Source organism: Mesoplodon mirus, assembly GCF_964341445.2.
Source record: "Mesoplodon mirus genome assembly, chromosome: X".
Classification (NCBI taxonomy): domain Eukaryota; kingdom Metazoa; phylum Chordata; class Mammalia; order Artiodactyla; family Ziphiidae; genus Mesoplodon; species Mesoplodon mirus.
In genome coordinates, this window is record NC_138981.1 from 35390349 (window position 1) to 35408908 (window position 18560).

General features: G+C 40.7%; 1 protein-coding gene across 1 annotated transcript in view; it reads left to right on the top strand.

The window, feature by feature from the left end:
• The window catches only part of XK (X-linked Kx blood group antigen, Kell and VPS13A binding protein), a gene marked incomplete at both ends in the record, with an annotated part of 35454 nt that extends 17323 nt beyond the window's left edge, over positions 1-18131 (top strand). Inside the window, one exon of the mRNA XM_082609909.1 lies at positions 17305-18131. Within this exon, the coding sequence (XP_082466035.1) occupies positions 17305-18131 (827 nt within the window). The remainder of the gene's footprint in view (positions 1-17304) is intronic.
• Positions 18132-18560: the final 429 nt, after the last annotated feature.

Here is an 18560-nt window from a genome sequence, read left to right on the forward strand (position 1 = left end):
AAACAGAAACTCTGTACTCTAATTAAACAATAATTCCCCACACCACCTGGCAACCTCTACTCTACTTTCTGTCTCTATGAGTTTGCCTATTCTAGGTACCTCATATAAATGGACTCATATAACATTTGTCCCTTTGTGTCTGGCTTATCTCATTTAGCAGAATGTTTTCAAGGTTCATGTTGTAGAATGCATCAGAATTTCATTTCTTTTTATGGCCATATATGTATGTATGGTATATACCACATCTGTTGATGGACACCTGGGTTGTTTCCACCTACTGGTTGTAGAATGTTAAGAGGTAGAAGGGATCTAAGAGGTCATCATGTCTGACTTTGCACTCTCTGTAGAAATCCCTTCCTTAGTGTCCCTCAAAGTTGGTCCACCAGCCTCTCTCTTCTTGATTATGTTCAATAGTAGAGCTCTCAGTACTCAAAATGCACTGTTCCATTGACAAAACACTCTTGTTAGAATGTTCTTCCTTGTATAGTAAGTTAAATGAGACTTTTCCACCAAAAAATGATATCAGTCCCAGGTGCTGGATACACCACATTCAGAAAAAAATGCCACTAAGATTTGGCCAGATTCCTTTTTTCAGGATTTTCCAAGAGTGACAAACCAGCCCTACCAGGGTCAGCCCCCTGCGTCCCCACTCTCAGATTCTATAAGGAAATACCCGGGGGAAGGGGTGAGAGAATAGGGGTTTCTGTAATATGCTATTTATGGTAGACGCCACTCCCTGCCCTCCTAGAAGCTACCTAAAGTGAGATTCCAAGATGGAGGATGCTCAGCACATGGGTAGCCAACCACTTGACTCCCTGCCTTCTAAGCTGGGAGTCCTCAGGTCCAGCCCACTGCTGGTTCCCTCAGAGATAGCTTGTTTTGGGTACCCTGGAGTTTAGGAGCATTCATGATCATAGAGACTGAGGCCTGCTTCTCATTTGTAGGTTTCTGAAGGAGGGAGACTTGAGTGACTAGCCTGGGTGAGGAGAGACTATGATGCCATGTGCCTGGAAAGGGGACAAGAAGTCTCCACTGTATCAGCTAGCTATTGTGAGTAACAAACTACCCAAGACTTAGAGGTTTAAACAATAAGCATTTATTGTTGCTCAGTAGTCTACAGGTCAACTGGGCAGTTCTGGTCTGGGCCTGGCTAGGCTGATCTTGACTGAGCTTACCCATGAGTTCACACTCAGCCTGTGGGTCAGTTGGGAATAACTGGTCTAGGATGGCTGCGCTTGGAATGGCTCTCTTCCAAGTGCTTACTTCCTGCACAGGCTGGCCTGGTGGTGGCAGGGTGCTGAGAGAGTCAAAGCGTGCAAAGCCTCTTGCGGTCTAGGCTCAGAACTGGGACACTGTCACTTCTTCCACATTCTATTTCCACAAAGCACAGTTGAGAGGAGATTGGGAGAGAAAATTAAATCCCTTTCGTGATAGGACCCCACCAAGGTGACACTACTAAGTAGAGCATTTTCACTTATATGGTAATTAGCCTCCTTTAGTCTTCAGCCTGATGGTTAGACCTGATTTTTCCCTGCTAAAGCACCACTGACACAGCTACTTCCCCTTCCCACATGGCAGATCTCCAAATACGCACATATTCACAACTGTCCTGTCTCCTTTTTCTTTTCCGATCTCCAGACCCTCCAGTCATTTTTCTAATGGCATGCTTGGTAGCCGTCAAGGTCGCTGTACTTGAGATACAATCTGACTTGTCACTTTTTTCTTAACACGTGGCATTCATAATTGCATGTGACATTGCAGACTTATTTTGATGAGCTTATAGCAGTGGGACTATGTTTTATTTTATTTTATTTTGTCTTTAATCTGAACTCTGTGATTTTATTTATGTGCCCAAATGTAGCTTTTGGAAGAACTGAATCTCACAGTTGGTTTATATTGATAGATGGTCCTATAAATTCTCCCAGTTCTTTTTTCATACTGAGAGCAGCTAAATCAAGATTTACCCATCCTGTACCTGCTCAGTATAGTTTTACGTATATAAAGGTAGGGCTTGATATTTTTTCTTGTTATATTTCCTTTTCTTGGATTCAAGCCCAGGATATCAGCCTGTTCAGATAATTTTGAATCATGATTCTCTTGTCTTCCTAGTTTTATCCCAACTATAAGTTTATGTCTTCATGCAGTAGTTAACAAGAAAGTGAGACTAGGACAGCCCCAAAACCACAGCCCTGCGGACGCCCTGACAATTGCCCTTTAGCCTGAAAGGACGTAGTGAAGCATATGAGTGCAGATCGCACATCTGGTTGCAAATCCATCTCCACTGCACTCATATTAGCGTATGCATTTTCTCTGATTCATTCACAAGGACATCATGAGAGGGTTTTTTTTTGGGTTATTGGGCTTTTTCTGGAGGCCTTGCTGAAAACCACACACGATATCTATAATATCTACTCACTTATTAACTGCAGATACGTTTTCTTTGTACATTAATGCAATATTAAAGCATGTAGACAGGAATAAAGAATAATATAACAAACACCCATATACCTACTTGCCTGCTTTCGAATATTCACATGACATGTTTGCTTCAGAATTATCTATTTTTTTCTTTAAGAAACAAAACATTACTAGTACAGCTGGGCCACCCCGTGACCCTTCCTTGTCATGATTTCAGAGTTTATCATTCTCATGCATGATTTATAACTTAACTACATATGCACTGTCTCTACGAATAATATACATTGGTTTCGTAGGTCTTAAACTTGCTTATACTGCAAATATCATTATGTAATTTGCATTTTTTGCTCAACGTAATATTTCAAGAACTATACATGCTGATGAATGTAGTGCTAGTTCATTCTTTTTGTGGCTAAGTATTCTATTGCAGGCAACAATTTTCTAAAAGGGATTGATAAAAAATATTTTCGATTTTGCAGGCCGTCTATGGTCTGTGTCACAGTCTTCTTTGTTTTTGTTTTTACAACCCTTTAACAGTGTGTAAAACACTGTTAGCTCTTGGGCTGTACAAAAATAGGACTTAGTTTGCCAACCCCTGTTCTACTGTCTGACTCTAGCACTATTTCTCCATCCTCCTTTTGATTTACATGGCTTCTTACGTCTCAGGTTCTCCTTTTTTTTTATATATAAATTTATTTATTTTATATTTTATTTTTGGCTGTGTTGGGTCTTCGTTTCTGTGCAACAGCCTTCTCCAGTTGCGGCGAGCTGGGGCCACTCTTCATCGCGGTGCGCGGGCCTCTCACTGTCGCGGCCTCTCCCGTTGCGGAGCACAGGCCCCAGGCACGCAGGCTCAGTAGTTGTGGCTCACGGGCTTAGTTGCTCCGCGGCATGTGGGATCTTCCCAGACCAGGGCTCGAACCCGTGTCCCCTGCATTGGCAGGCAGATTTTTAACCACTGCGCCACCAGGGAAGCCCTCAGGTTCTCCTTTTATAAAGCAGAATGATTGTCTTGCCTGCCTCCTCAGGAGGGTAGGAAGATAAGGCAGATGATGGATATGAAAGTGCTTTGAAATTTTTTTTTAAAAAGGCTGTTTTATTCCTTCCCTCTCTTCTCACTTCCCTTTTCTTTCTTTTTCCTTCCTCCTCCTTCCTTTTTGCTGACTTACGTAGGCCCTCAATTGAATTTCCATGAAGAAATATGGGAGCTCATTGAGAAATCTAGGTGGCGGAGACACATGGGAAGACACTATCAGGCAATGGGGGATTGGGGAGGCCTGAGCCCAAAGTGTATAATGTTACGTTCTTGCTGGCAGTTTCTCTGCAGCTCTGGGGCATCAGTGGCTGGGAAATTCAGGAGGCACTCTCATTCTAGGCAGCCTATTAGCGGAACACAGCTGTTACTTTGTTTAAATGTGCTGGACTAAGGTCTGGGCAGATGGCCTGTTCTGCCACCGAATAGCTGTGTGACCAGTCTCACCTCACAGACCTTTTGCCTCTTCATCTATCACAACTGCATCTGTCAACACGGGTTTCACAGGATTGTTGTGAAAATTAAACATGATGAGCTAAAAATGTTGGTATGTGGTGCAAACCCTTGGTGAAATGCTCATTAGAGGTTAATTTACTATATTACTTATGGAGGTTAATTACTATAATTTATTGTTTACTTACAGAGGGTCCCCTTTGAGGGTCCCTGCACCAGACAGCAAGTCCACAAGGAGTATGTACCTACTTTTCTCTTTTTTTGTATAGCACTGCTAACTTTAATGGATTTTAATGAAACTTGTAACCTTACAAAAGGTGAGTAAGGTGAGCTTGGATTAGGTGTTTCAGCACCTTCTCTGGTCTTGATGCAAAGCAGTGATGAATTAATTTTTCTTTGTAGGAAAGTTTTGCTAATAATTTAATTTCTTTAATGGCTAGATGGCTGTTCAGATTTTTAACCTCATCTTGTGTCACTTTTGGTAAGTTTTATTTTTCTACCAATTTCTCCATTTCACCTAAGTTACTGAATTTATTGGCAACTGTTGTTTAGTAATATTCCCTTATATAATGTCTAGGACTGTAATGCTATTCCCTCATTTGTGGTATTCATAATTCATTTTGTGTCTTTTGTTTCTTGATTAGTCCATCTAGGAGTTTATCAATTTTGTTGATCTTTTCAAAGAATCAACTTTTGTATGTCTACTTTTAAAACTACCCCAAAATGGGAACTTTAATTTGAGAAAAATATGCATAAATAATAGCATCCCTCATACAGTGCTACAAACACCTTTTTTAATGCCTTAAACACATGGTTAATAGTACCTAGCCTGGTGTCAGGCATGTGAACATACTAAAGACTTTTTTAAAAAGTTGAACCGAATTCACATTTTCATTTCTCAGATGTGATGTACTCAATCCTTCCACATCCTCTGCAGTTAAAGATCGCCTTACCCTTAGTTTGGCTAAGGGCTGGAGATTTGCCCATGGACAAGGGGAACACATAGAAAGGGTCAGACTGGCTCTCACAGCTGTATTATGATATGGGTAATAGTCATTGGTGTTGCTGGCCTTTCATTATTAAGGTTGATTCTGCAGTTTTTTCGCATTTAAGAGCCTGAGAAAGAAGATTTAGATAGCCAACCTTTATATTTCCAGAGATAAGTAGTTTTTAATGCTTGCTTCAGGTTGGAAGCTATTTCTGGTATTTCTAATTGTGCCTCAAGAGACCAAAAAGTAATTTGGGCTCAGTGGATAGAATGAAATTGAATTTTCTCTAGGGAAGATAATGTTAAATGTAAATTCAAAGCATCTTATAACAAGGTTATTACAATGGCATATGTTCACTATGTTTAGGAAAAAGTAAGACAGTAAAATTCATGACTTTAGACCTTCTGAGAATTGGCTACTTAAGGACATGCAGTTGTTATCATTTGCTTCTGTAAACATTTTCTGAGTTGTTCTTTTGTATGTGGACCAGGATCCAAATGTCAAGGTTAATTAAAGGAAGTGTGTGTGTGTGTGTGTGTGTGTGTGTGTGTGTGTGTGTAAAGTGATGAACACCTAGAAAGAATCTAGAAAACTTGCTTCTTAGTCTTTGATTTCAAAGTTTTCTTATTCATTTTTAAGCCTTTTAGAAGTACATTTGAATTATTTTAGTGAATGCTTAGTAAAAAGGATGATAATACATTGAGCAGAGAGTTGGTTATCCAATTTCTTCTCTTTCAAAGTAAGAGTGACTGGCAGAACAAATGTGTCAAATGTGCCATGAAACTCAGTTAAACAATCCAAAGGGAATGGAGATTTCTGGGCATTTGATTTTCTGGTAAACATAGGCCATCCAGAAATATATTTTGCTTGTGTGTTTTTCAGCTTTATATTTGTTATCTTTATACCTTTCTTTGGAGACGAGCCCATAAATATTAGAAACATTCTTCAATGATTGAGGTGCACCATTTGGAACATGTTTGTAGCATATGGTTTGGTAAATGAGGAAGCTATGTAACACTGGCTTGAATACAGTGTTTTTAAAAATTTAATAATAACTCCTTGTTATCAATTAACTTATTCGACAAATATCTATTGAAGACCCACTGTGTGCCAGGCACTGTACTTGGTGCCAAGCATCAGTGAATAAAACAAAATTCCTGTTTTTATTGAGCTTGTATTCTGTTAGGGATATGAATATTTCTCTTTTACCTAAAAGTAGAGCATTGGTTAATTGGAAATTTGGTTAAATATGGGCAAATTGAAGTTTGTGGTTATTTTAAATTTCAGTTTCTAGATGTGGCACACATATACAATGGAATATTACTCAGCCATAAAAAGAAACGAAATTGAGTTATTTGTAGTGAGGTGGATGGACCTAGAGTCTGTCATACAGAGTGAAGTAAGTCAGAAATAGAAAAACAAATACCCTATGCTAACACATATATATGGAATCTAAGAGGAAAAAAAAAGGTCATGAAGAACCTAGGGTCAAGACAGGAATAAAGACACAGACCTACTAGAGAATAGACTTGAAGATATGAGGAGGGGGAAGGGTAAGCTGTGACAAAGTGAGAGAGTGGCATGGACATATATACACTACCAAACATAAAATAGATAGATAGTGGGAAGCAGCCGCATAGCACAGGGAGATCAGCTCGGTGCTTTGTGACCACCTAGAGAGGTGGGATAGGGAGGGTGGGAGGGAGTGAGATGCAAGAGGGAAGAGATATGGGAACATATGTATATGTAGAGCTGATTCACTTTGTTATAAAGCAGAAACTAACACCGTATTAAAGCAATTATACTCCAATAAAGATGTTTAAAAAATAAATAAATAAAATAAATTTCAGTTTCTAAAAATTTTACTTGCATGTGTCCAAAATCATCAAACTGTACACATTAAATATGTACAGTTATTTGTATGTAAATTATACCTCAATAAAGCAGTAAAAAAAATGTACTGTAGTTTGTTTTCTTCTTACCCTAAGGTTGATTTAGGTGTATTGTATTGACTGCTCCAGTATGAAAGTTTCTTAGACTTCTACTCCTTGTTAGATGTCTGTGATTTGGATCCCACACTGCTCTCATCTACCTATACCCAGATGAATTTATTTGACTATTGCAAATCCAAGAAAGATGTGAGATATATATATATATATATATATTGTTGAATATTAACTGTTTATTTTTTCTACACCAAAGAGCATTTTCAGCTATACTCAGTATAGTATACATAACTGCTATAGCAGTCTAAACAATGGTCCATATGATTGTGTAATGATGGATGTCAGTGTGTAAGACAATATGAAGCGTGCAAGACTTGTGGGTGAGTTCATATCCATTGCTCCGAAACTGAACTCACCCCCAAATGCACTGGGGAAAAATGCTTCTGTATACCACCAACACTTTTCATTCAGGCTTGGCTTTTGCCTGGTTATAGGTTCTGATTTTCTTTTCTGGAATCTGTGGCCACAAGCCAGTGGAAGTTACTTAATGCTATTCAGTGGGGAGACACACACTCCTCCCCACCCTGCATGTAAGTGCATTGTCAAGGCTGTGCTTGGGTTCACTGGAGCCTAGCAGTGCTGCTTATGTAGCTTCTCACATTTACTTCTAGAGCGTATGTTTGAAGAATCCAGCATAGGACCTTCTGATTCCTCACTCATGTCTCTGTAAAGTAAGTAGGTCCTGGTGGTGCAGCTTAGAATTGGGCGTGTTGAACAGGTAGTCATACACAGGAGAACTGAGGTCTTCTTTGCAAGTTACAAGCCATTTATTTATCCATTTTTAAAATTATTTATTTCCTACATATTTTTTTAAGTTTTCATGTTGTTTATAGCTATGAACACATATAAAACAAGACTTAAATAAGAAGAATAGAATAAAGCATTTGAAAAGAGGGAAGGGAAGATAGATTTGGGGAAAAAATTATACTAGAAAAGATTAGTGGAGGTAAGAATGTGTGTGCAAATGTTTGTGAGTGTCTATGGTTCAAGTGTTGGCGAAGGCAGAAAATGCAAGAGATTATTTCAGTTGTGGAGGCTCAAGTGGCTGTGCCTGATTATCTACAGAGTTCACTGTACATGAGTAACTGTGTTTTGAGAAGGTTTGCTCTGCCTTGCCAGAGGTAAGAATCCGCAGCAGAATGCAGAACTGTTGTCTTGGGGTTCTGAGTGGTCCTGCTAACTATTTTGCTGTTAGAAAACCTGATAGAGGGTCCCGCACATGGGTCAGGTACTAACTTCCTTTGTTTGGCTATGGAGGACAAGGGTGTTCCTTTTTCTAGCTCAATTCACTGATGCCTCTTCTCTCTGCCTGAGGCAGGATGATAAGAACATTGGGAAGGCAGATAGGGGAACCTGCCCCTCTTCTTTCTGATCATTGGTTGTGCCTTGGGAGGTGATTCCCAGAAACCAGCTTAGTGCAATGAGGCTTACCAACTCCTAGGTACCTAGACAGCATGATTTCAAGAAGTTTTTATATATAGACTACTCATATAATAGAAAATACATACGAAATTTGGGCTCAGTTGGAGTAAAGAAGAATTGGGCAACTTCCCAAAATACTCTAGGCAGGGGGTAGGGGGAGATTCTCCAGACTTCTTGAGGCCCTGGACAGTTTCAAGGGTAGCAGACTCCTGCTCCTTGCCTCCCATTGATAAAAGAGGCAAAAAGTAGAGCTAAGACCCCTGCTAGGGGACAGGAATAAAGACGCAGACGTAGAGAATGGACTTGAGGACACGGGGCGGGGGGAGGGTAAGCTGTGACAAAGCGAGAGAGTGGCATGGACATGTATACACTACGAAACGTAAAATAGATAGCTAGTGGGAAGCAGCCGCGTAGCACAGGGAGATCAGCTCGGTGCTTTGTGACCACCTAGAGGGGTGGGATAAGGAGGGTGGGAGGGAGACGCAAGAGGGAAGAGATATGGGGATATATGTATATTTATATGTATAGCTGATTCACTTTGTTATAAGGCAGAAACTAACACACCACTGTAAAGCAATTTTACTCCAATAAAGATGTTAAAAAAAAAAGACCACCGCTAGGGAAATAGGCCTCATTATATTTAATATTTATTTAGCCAGAATTGCCTGTTGGTTAAGACCAAGACTCTAGAGCAAGACTGCTTAGGTATGAATTCCAACTCTGCTAGCTGAGTGATTTCTGGGAAACTATTTAGCATCTTTGTGTTTCTGTTTTCTCATCTGCACAATGAGGATAATAACAGTATCTCCTTTATAGAATTGTTGCTAGGATTAAGTGATTAGTACCTGTAACGTGCTTACAATAGTCCCTGGCATGAGAAGACTACAGTAATTTTTTTGAGCATAAGAGAGATGAGCCAGAAGAGATTTTATCATCCAGTTTCCTTAGGTAAGAAATTGAAATATGTCTGGGAGAAAAACAGCAAAAATCGTTCGGGCTCTTTAGGGATTGTAAACAGTAATAATCACATCACATGTACTGTGAATGACATGCCATAATAATTTGTTCTGACAATTCTGAATACTAAACAAGATATAACTATGTATTGAAAGGAAAGTCCTCAATTTCTGACTAAACATCTGGTAAACTGGCAGATGTTCAAGAGACATTTTGGTAACAGTAAGGTCTTAGTCACTAGAAGTTTAAGGTGTGTTTTACAGTATTAGGATGCCATTCTGGTTACATCTGTAGAACCAGTTTTGCTATAGTGATTCAAGTAGGTGTTTATAGTATGTTTTGTTTTCTCCTTGGCATTTTGCCAGGGTAGGGAAGGAAGCTATTCCTGAAATAACTTCATTACAATAATGAAAGTGTAGTCTTTTGCCTTTAAAAAAATTCAATTTAATAAAAATTTATTGAGTTGCCTAGTAAGTATAGTAGTAATGCACCTAAATGTTTTTAGAATTTTTTTAAATTATTTATTTTATTTATTTTTGGCTGTGTTGGGTCTTCGTTGCTGTGCATGGGCTTTCTGTAGTTGCGGTGAGCGGGGGCTACTCTTGGTTGTGGTGCGCGGGCTTCTCATTGTGGTGGCTTCTCTTGTTGCAGAGCACGGGCTCTAGGCGCACAGGCTCAGTAGTGTGGCTCGCAGGCTCTAGAGTGCAGGATCAGTAGTTGTGGTGCATGGGCTTAGTTGCTCCGTGGCATGTGGGATCTTCCCGGACCAGGGCTCAAACCTGTGCCCCTGCATTGGCAGGCGGATTCTTAACCACTGCACCACCAGGGAAGCCCCTAAATGTTGTTAAATATTTTTATTGGGGTATACAACGTATATAGAAAATTTTACTCATCACGTGGGTGAAATTTGATGAATTATCACGAAGTAAACACACCGATGTAGCCCTCTATGCAGGTCAAGAAACAGAAGAGTACCTGCACTCCTAGAAGCCTCCCTTTGCCTCTTCTCAGTCACTTTCCCAACCCTTCTTCCCAAAAGGTAACCACTAAGCAGAAAGCTGACTTCTACCCAGAAATAAACCCGCACGCCTATGGTCAATTAATCTACGACAAAGGAGGCATGAATGTACAATGGAGAAAAGGCAGTCTCCTCAATAAGTGCTGCTGGGAAAACTGGACAGCTACATGCAAAACAATGAAATTAGAACATTCCCTAACACCATACACAACAATAAACTCAAAATGGATTAAAGACCTAAATGTAAGACCGGATACTATAAAACTCTTAGAGGAAAACATAGGCAGAACACTCTTTGACATAAATTGCAGCAGTATCTTTTTGGACCCAGTTCCTAGAGTAATCAAAATAAAAACAAAAATAAACAAATGGGACCTAATGAAATTTAAAAGCTTTTGCACAGCAAAGGAAACCATAACAAAACAAAAAGGCAACCCCAAAAATGGGAGAAAATATTTGCAAATGATGCGACCGACAGGGGATTAACCTCCAAAATAAGCAGAGCTCATGCAGTTCAAATCAAAAAAACAAACAACCCAATCAAAAGATGGTCAGAAGATATAAATAGACATTTCTCCAAAAAAGACATACAGATGGCCCAAAAGCACATGAAAAGATGCTCAACATTGCTAATTATTAGAGAAATGCAAATTAAAACTACAATGAAGTATCACCTCATACTGGTCAGAATGGCCATCATCAAAAAGTCTACAGACAGAGACTTCCCTGGAAGTCCAGTGGTTAAGACTCTGTGCTTCCACTGCAGGGGGTGTGGGTTCAATCCCCGGTTGGGGAACTAAGATCCCACATGCCATGCGGCGCAGCCAAAAAAAAAGGTCTACAAACAGTAAATGCTGGAGAGGGTTTGGAGAAAAGGGGACCCTCTTACACAGTTGGTGGGAATGTAAATTGGTACAGTCACTATGGAGAACAGTATGGAGGTTCCTTACAAAACTGAAAATAGAGCTGCCATATGATCCAGTGATCCCAATCCTGGTCATACATCCAGAGAAAACTATAATTTGAAAAGATACATGCACCCCAAGTGTTCATCACATCACTGTTTACAGTAGCCAAGACATGGAAACAACCTAAATCTCCATCGACAGATGAATGGATAAAGAATACATGGTACATGTATACAATGGAATATTAGCCATAAAAAAGAAGGAAATAATGCCATTTGCAGCAACATGGATGGACCTAGAGATCGTCATACTAAGTGAAGGAAGCCAGACAGAGAAAGACAAATACCATATGATATCACTTATACGTGGAATCTTTAAAATTTATACAGATGAGCTTATTTACAAAACAGAAACAGACTCACAGACTTAGAAAATAAATTTATGGTTACCAAAGGGGAAAGGTGGGGGGAGGGATAAATTAAGAAGTTGGGGTTAACATATACACTCTACTATGTATGAGATAGATAATCAACAAGGACCTACTGTATAGCACAGGGAATTCTACTCAGTACTCTGTAATAACCTACATGGGAAAAGAATGTGGAAAAGAATAGATGTATGTACATGTATAACTGATTCACTTTGCTGTACACCTGAAACTAACCCAACATTGCAAATCAACTGTTCTCCAATAAAAATTAAATTTAAAAAAGAAAGCTGACTTCTAACATCACAGATTAATTTTTCTTGATTTTTAAAAAGTTGATATAAATGGAATCAGAGGTCTAGCTTCTTTCATTCAACATTATATTTGTGAGGGTTATCCACGTTGTGACTTGTAGCAGAACTTTGTTCTTTAGCATTGCTGTGTAATGTAATATTCCATTGTATGAATATACCACAATGAATTGATACATTCTTCTCTTGATTAATATTTAGGTTTTTTTCCAGATTGGGATTAAAAATAATGCTGCTGAAAATATCCTCGTACATGCCTTTTAGTATATGTATATATATGCAGTTCTGTTACATCTATACTCAGGGGTAGAATTGCTGGTCACAGGAAATGCCTATGTTTAGCTTTAGTAGAAACTGCAAAAGTCATTATACCACTTTACACTCCCACAAGCAGTGTATAAGAGTTCCAGTTGCCCCACATCCTTGCCAACACTTGCTGTTACTTTCAGTATTACAGTGGGTATGTAGTAGTGTCACATTTTAGTTTGAATTTGCATTTCCTGATGGCTAATGAGCTTGACTTCCTTTTCGTGTTTTTAGTGACCATTTTGGTGTGTGTGTGTGTGTCAAGTGACTATGCAAGTCTTTGGGCTGATTATAAAAATTTAGTTGTAGTTATCCTTTTGGTCCCTGTTCAGACCTTCCTGTATCTCCATGCTTCTATGTGGGATCATTTTCATTGGGTCTGAAATGCTACTTTTAGTATTTTCTTTAGAGTAGATCTACTAGTGAAAAATACCCTCATTTTTTTTTTTTGCGGTACACGGGCCTCTCACTGTTGTGGCCTCTCTCGTTGCGGAGCACAGGCTCCGGATGCGCAGGCTCAGTGTCCATGGCTCACGGGCCTAGCCGCTCCGCAGCATGTGGGATCTTCCCGGACCGGGGCATGAACCCGTGTCCCCTGCATCGGTAGGCGGACTCTCAACGACTGCGCCACCAGGGAAGCCCAGAATACCCTCATTTTTGTTTTGTCATAAAATGTCTTTCTTTTACCTTCATCTTTGTGTTTGGAAGACTAGGTTAGTGGTTACTTTCCTCCCACTTTGAGGTTACCATCCCTTTGCCTTCTGGCTTCCATTATTTCTGTTGAGATGCCAGCTGTTCTTGTTATTGTTGCTCCTTTGAAATTCATCTGATTTTTGGTTGTTCGTTTGTTTCTAACTGCTTTTTAAGGTTTTGACTTTGATGTTCAGCAGTTTTAACATGCTTAGTTGAGGTTTTCTTCGTTTTTATCCTACTTGGGCTTTAGTTTGATATTTTAGCAGTTTGGAAAAATTCTTAGACTTTATCTCTAAGTATTGCTTCTGACCCATTCTTTTTCTTCTTTTCTCTGTCTCTCCAACATTTTCACTTTGCCATAAGTCTCTCATGCTTTTTTGTTTCTCCATTTTCTTCTGACTTGCCTTCTGCTTAGTACTAATAATCTTTATAGCAATTTCTATTCTATTAAACCCATCTGTTGATTTCTTAATGGCCCTTATTGTATTTTTCAGTTCTGGAATTTTCATTTGAGTTTTTATAATAGTTTCCAGTCTCTGATAAATTCTCTATCTTGTCATAATTTCTTTTTTTTTTTTTTTTTTTTTTTTTTGCGGTATGCGGGCCTCTCACTGCTGTGGCCTCCCCCGCTGCGGAGCACAGGCTCCGGACGCGCAGGCCCAGCGGCCATGGCTCACGGGCCCAGCCGCTCCGCGGCATATGGGATCCTCCCAGACCGGGGCACGAACCCGTATCCCCTGCATCGGCAGGCGGACTCTCAACCACTGCGCCACCAGGGAGGCCCTGTCATAATTTCTTAAACATATTAATTATGAATATTTTTAACATCTTTATTGGAGTATAACTGCTTTACAATGGTGTATGGCTTCTGATTTATAACAAAGTGAATCAGCTATACATATACATATATCCCCTTATCTCCTCCCTCTTGCGTCTCCCTCCCACCCTCCCTATCCCACCCCTCTAGGTGGTCACAAAGAACCGAGCTGATCTCCCTGTGCTATGCGGCTGCTTCCCACTAGCTATCTATTTTACATTTGGTAGTGTATATATGTCCATGCCACTCTCTCACTTCATCCCAGTTTACCCTTCCCCCTCCCTGTGTCCTCAAGTCCATTCTCTACATCTGCATCTTTATTCCTGCCCTCAACTAGGTTCATCAGTACTGTTTTTTTAGATTCCATATATATGCATTAGCATACGGTATTTGTTTTTTCTCTTTCTGACTTACTTCACTCTGTACGACGGACTCTAGGTCCATCCACCTCACTACAAATAACTCAATTTTGTTTCTCTTTATGGCTGAGTAATATTCCATTGTATGTATATACCACATCTTCTTTATCCATTCATCTGTCAGTGGACACTTAGGTTGCTTCCATGTCCTGGCTGTTGTAAATAGTGCTGCGATGGACATTGTGGTACATGACTCTTTTTGAATTATGGTTTCCTCTGGGTAATTATGAATATTTTTAAGTGCATGTGAGATAATTACAATATCTCTATTTCCTATGGGTATATATATATTTTTTACAGCAACTTTTTAATGGTCTTTATTATGTAAAATACTCTGTTGACCACGAGCAACTTATATTCCACTAGAAGAACCCCACAGTCTCAGCAGAGCTCACTGCGAGTTCTTCCCTCCTATGGGTATATTTTAATTCCTGGATTTATATTATTTTTTTGTTTTTGTTGTTGGCCTGCCATGTTATTTTTAATTAAATGTCAGATGCTTATATTTAAAAAAAAGAGATACTTTGAGTCTCTGGATGAGTTCTCTTTCTCCAGGAAGATTTTACTTTTGTTTATGGCAGGTAATTGGGTTAGATATAGATTGAATTGATCCAGTCATAACTTGAGTTGGTTGAAATGTGTACTTCAGCCTTTATGAGGGATTATCTATTTCTCCTCACCTTACTCCTAGTGTCTAGTCTTCGGGGTTCCCACCAGGAAGCTTTGGCTGTCTCCAGGACCATTATAGGGCCACAACATCAATATTTGCTCCCACACCCACCAGATTTGAGAGACTGCTGAAAGCTGTGTTCACGTTCTGTAATACTGTACCCAGTATCATATGGGCATATGTCTCAAGGGGAAGAGCAGCTTCAGAATTTTCTCTTAGGACTTTTCTTCTCTTTAAGATCTTGGCCCGAAAGTACTGACTGCTTTCTTTGGTAGATCGCTGATGCCTTTAAACAGGTGTTTGTCCAGTTGTTCTTGGCAGAAATATTGAACCAGAACAAACTAATCTGCCATTGTCAGCATGGAAATCCTCTTTTTTGCTTTTTAATGCCTTTTTAAGGGAAGTTAAAAAGCAGAAGAAGACAGAATTGTACTCTCTTTTTCATTTTAAATGCTCATTGACACCTGAGGGTGAAGCTAATATATTGTTCTTAAATAAGTCTATGCAAATCTGGCCTTTGAATTCTGGTAGAGTTTTCGGGATACATATGAGAAAGTGTGAAATCTATTATGAGTTTGTTCTATAGTTAAGAACCAAAGCAACTAAGGAAGATGTACAAATGGCCAATAAGCACATGAAAAGATGCTCTACATCATTAGTCATCATGAAAACGCAAATCAAAATCACAAAGGGGTACCACTTCACACCCACTGGGATGACTAGAATCAAAAAGTTATAATAAAAATTGAAGTTAATGATAATAACAGACATTGGTGAGGGTGTGGAGAAATTGGAACTTTCATACACTGCTGGTGGGAATGTAAAATGGTGCAATCACTTTGGAATACAGTCTGGCAGTTCCTCAAATAATTAAGCACAAAGTTACCATATGACCCAGCAGCTCTACTCCTATAGACCCAAGAGAAATAAAAGCATATTCATAGGAACTTCCCTGGTGGCGCAGTGGTTAAGAATCCACCTGCCAATGCAGGAGACACGGGTTCGAGCCCTGGTCCGGGAAGATCCCACATGCCGCAGAGCAACTAAGCCCTTGCGCCACATCTACTGAGCCTGCACTCTACAGCCCGCGAGCTACAACTACTGAAGCCCACGTGCCTAGAGCCCGTGCTCCGCAACAAGAGAGGCCCCTGCAATGAGAAGCCCGCGCACCACAACCAAGAGTAGCCCTTGCTCGCCACAGCTAGAGAAAGCCCGTGTGCAGCAACGAAGACCCAATGCAGCCAAATTTAAAAAAAATAAATCATACACAAATGTTTGTAGAAGCACTACTCACAATAGCCAGAAGGTGGAAGCAACCCAAATTTCCATCAGCTGATGAATGGATAAGCAAAATGTAGTATATCCATACAATGGAATATTATTTGACCATGAAATGGAATAAAGGACTGATGCATGCTACAAGATAGATGAGTGTTGAAAATGTTATGCTAAGTGAAAGAAACCAGTCACAAAAGACCACACATTATATGATTTCATTCATACAGAAGTCCAGGATAGGGAAATCTATAGAGACAGAAAGTAGTTAGTGGTTGCTTAGGACTGGGTGGGGGAGAGGGGGAGAGGAATGAGAGCTAAAGTGTACAGGGTTTCTCTCTGAAGTGATGAAAACGTACTAAACGTGACTCTGGTGATGAAACGTACTAAAAGTAGATACACATATCTGCGAATCTACTTTTAGAGAAACATTGAAAATATTTTCTCCTATTCTGAGGTTTGTCTTTTCATCTTGTTTATGGTTTCCTTTGTTGTGCAAAAGTATATGTTGAGGGTATCCAGAAGAAATATCAGACATGGTCACTCGTGACTCCTCAGGAGCTTGTAAGCTGATTGAGGAAACAAAACGAACCATGTAAAGGACTCCACATATTTAGACAGAGCAGATGGGGTCTGAAAGGTGTTTTAGTCTCAGTTGACCCTGAAGCAGACCCTGAGACAAGTATTTGAGTGCATGTCTGTCTGGAGGAAGGTATAAGAAGCATGGGAGAAGGGAAGTGAGACAGGGAAGGGAAGGCAGCCAATAAAGGTGACAACGTTATTAGACAACAGTCACCGTGGGTGACTAGAAAGTAATCCTATGAGGAAACACCGGTAAACAGTATAGAACACACACCTCCGAGTTATTCTACCCAAACGATAGGGGAACTAGGCTCATTATATTCCAGCTCTTCTCAGGGCTAGGATTGGGGTGTTGAAGGGCTCTCCCAGGGGTATTAATTCCTGGGCACTTCAGCCTGCCCAGCACCTGGGCACAGCAGGCTTCTGCAGCCCTGGGAAAAGCCCTCAAGTGCAGTGAGCAGACACTGACAGCTGGAAGCCAGCCCGTGCACACGAAACAGAGGGGTCCAAGGAATATGGGTAGGGGACTGCCAGCGGCCATCACAGTAGGATTCTCGGTGTAGGTGAGACTTGAGAGCGCTCTTTCTCTTCTCTCCTCAGGTCTCTTCATGGTCCTCTCCCTATTGTCCATCGTGTATGGAGCCTTGCGCTGTAACATCCTAGCCATCAAGATCAAATACGATGAATATGATGTCAAAGTGAAGCCCCTGGCCTATGTCTGTATCTTCCTCTGGAGGAGCTTTGAGATTGCCACTCGAGTCATTGTCCTGGTCCTCTTTACCTCTGTCCTGAAGACCTGGGTTGTGATAGACATACTCATCAACTTCCTCAGCTTCCTCTTCTACCCCTGGATCCTCTTCTGGTGCAGTGGCTCCCCCTTCCCTGAGAACATCGAGAAGGCCCTCAGTCGGGTGGGCACCACCATCGTGCTGTGCTTCCTCACCTTACTCTACGCCGGCATCAACATGTTCTGCTGGTCAGCGGTACAGCTGAAAATCAACAACCCCGACCTCATCAGCAAGTCCCAGAACTGGTACCAGCTGCTGGTGTACTACATGTTGAGATTCATCGAGAACGCCTTCCTCCTCCTCATGTGGTATCTTTACAAGACTGACATCTACATGTATGTGTGCGCACCCCTGCTGATCCTACAGTTGCTCATCGGGTACTGCACGGCCATTCTGTTCATGATCGTGTTCTATCAATTCTTCCACCCTTGCAAAAAGCTCTTTTCCTCTAGTGTTTCTGAAAGCTTTCAGGAGTGGCTAAAGTGTGCTTGCTGTGACTGCAGGCGGCGGAAAGCCTCTGAGTCTGCAGAAAAGACAGATCTAAGGTCACCCGCAGACAGAGAGGAAACCCCTTCTAGCAGTAAAATAAGTTCTATGCCCAGCCAGATCTTGAATGCCGATGAGCTCTTTTCTGCTTAATGGGACCTGAGTCTCTTGAGGCACAGATGTATTGTTTGCTGGGTTGATCCCTGTTCTTCATACAAGCGATGGGCCCTACACAGTTAACAAAGCAGGAAGTTATCTCTCAACTCTTTGTGAGTCTCTCCCCTTTGGAGAGCTCTTGGGCGGGCATGTGGGAACCATGGAGAGAAGCCAGGGAAACCCCTGAGTGTTGCAGGGGCAGCCTAAGGCACCACCATTCACAGTTGACCATGTTCTCCCAGGTGTTACTGGCCTTTTCATTGACAAAGTACCCATGATATCTGAGTTGGGCTGGTTAGATCCATCAGGTAGAATGAGGGCAGGGGCTTACTTGTTTTCTAGTTTTCTGGACTGCTGGTCTAGGTAGCCTAATGTTTCATTATCCTTGAATGTAGTTTTCACCCAAGAGTTATCTGATGACCACAG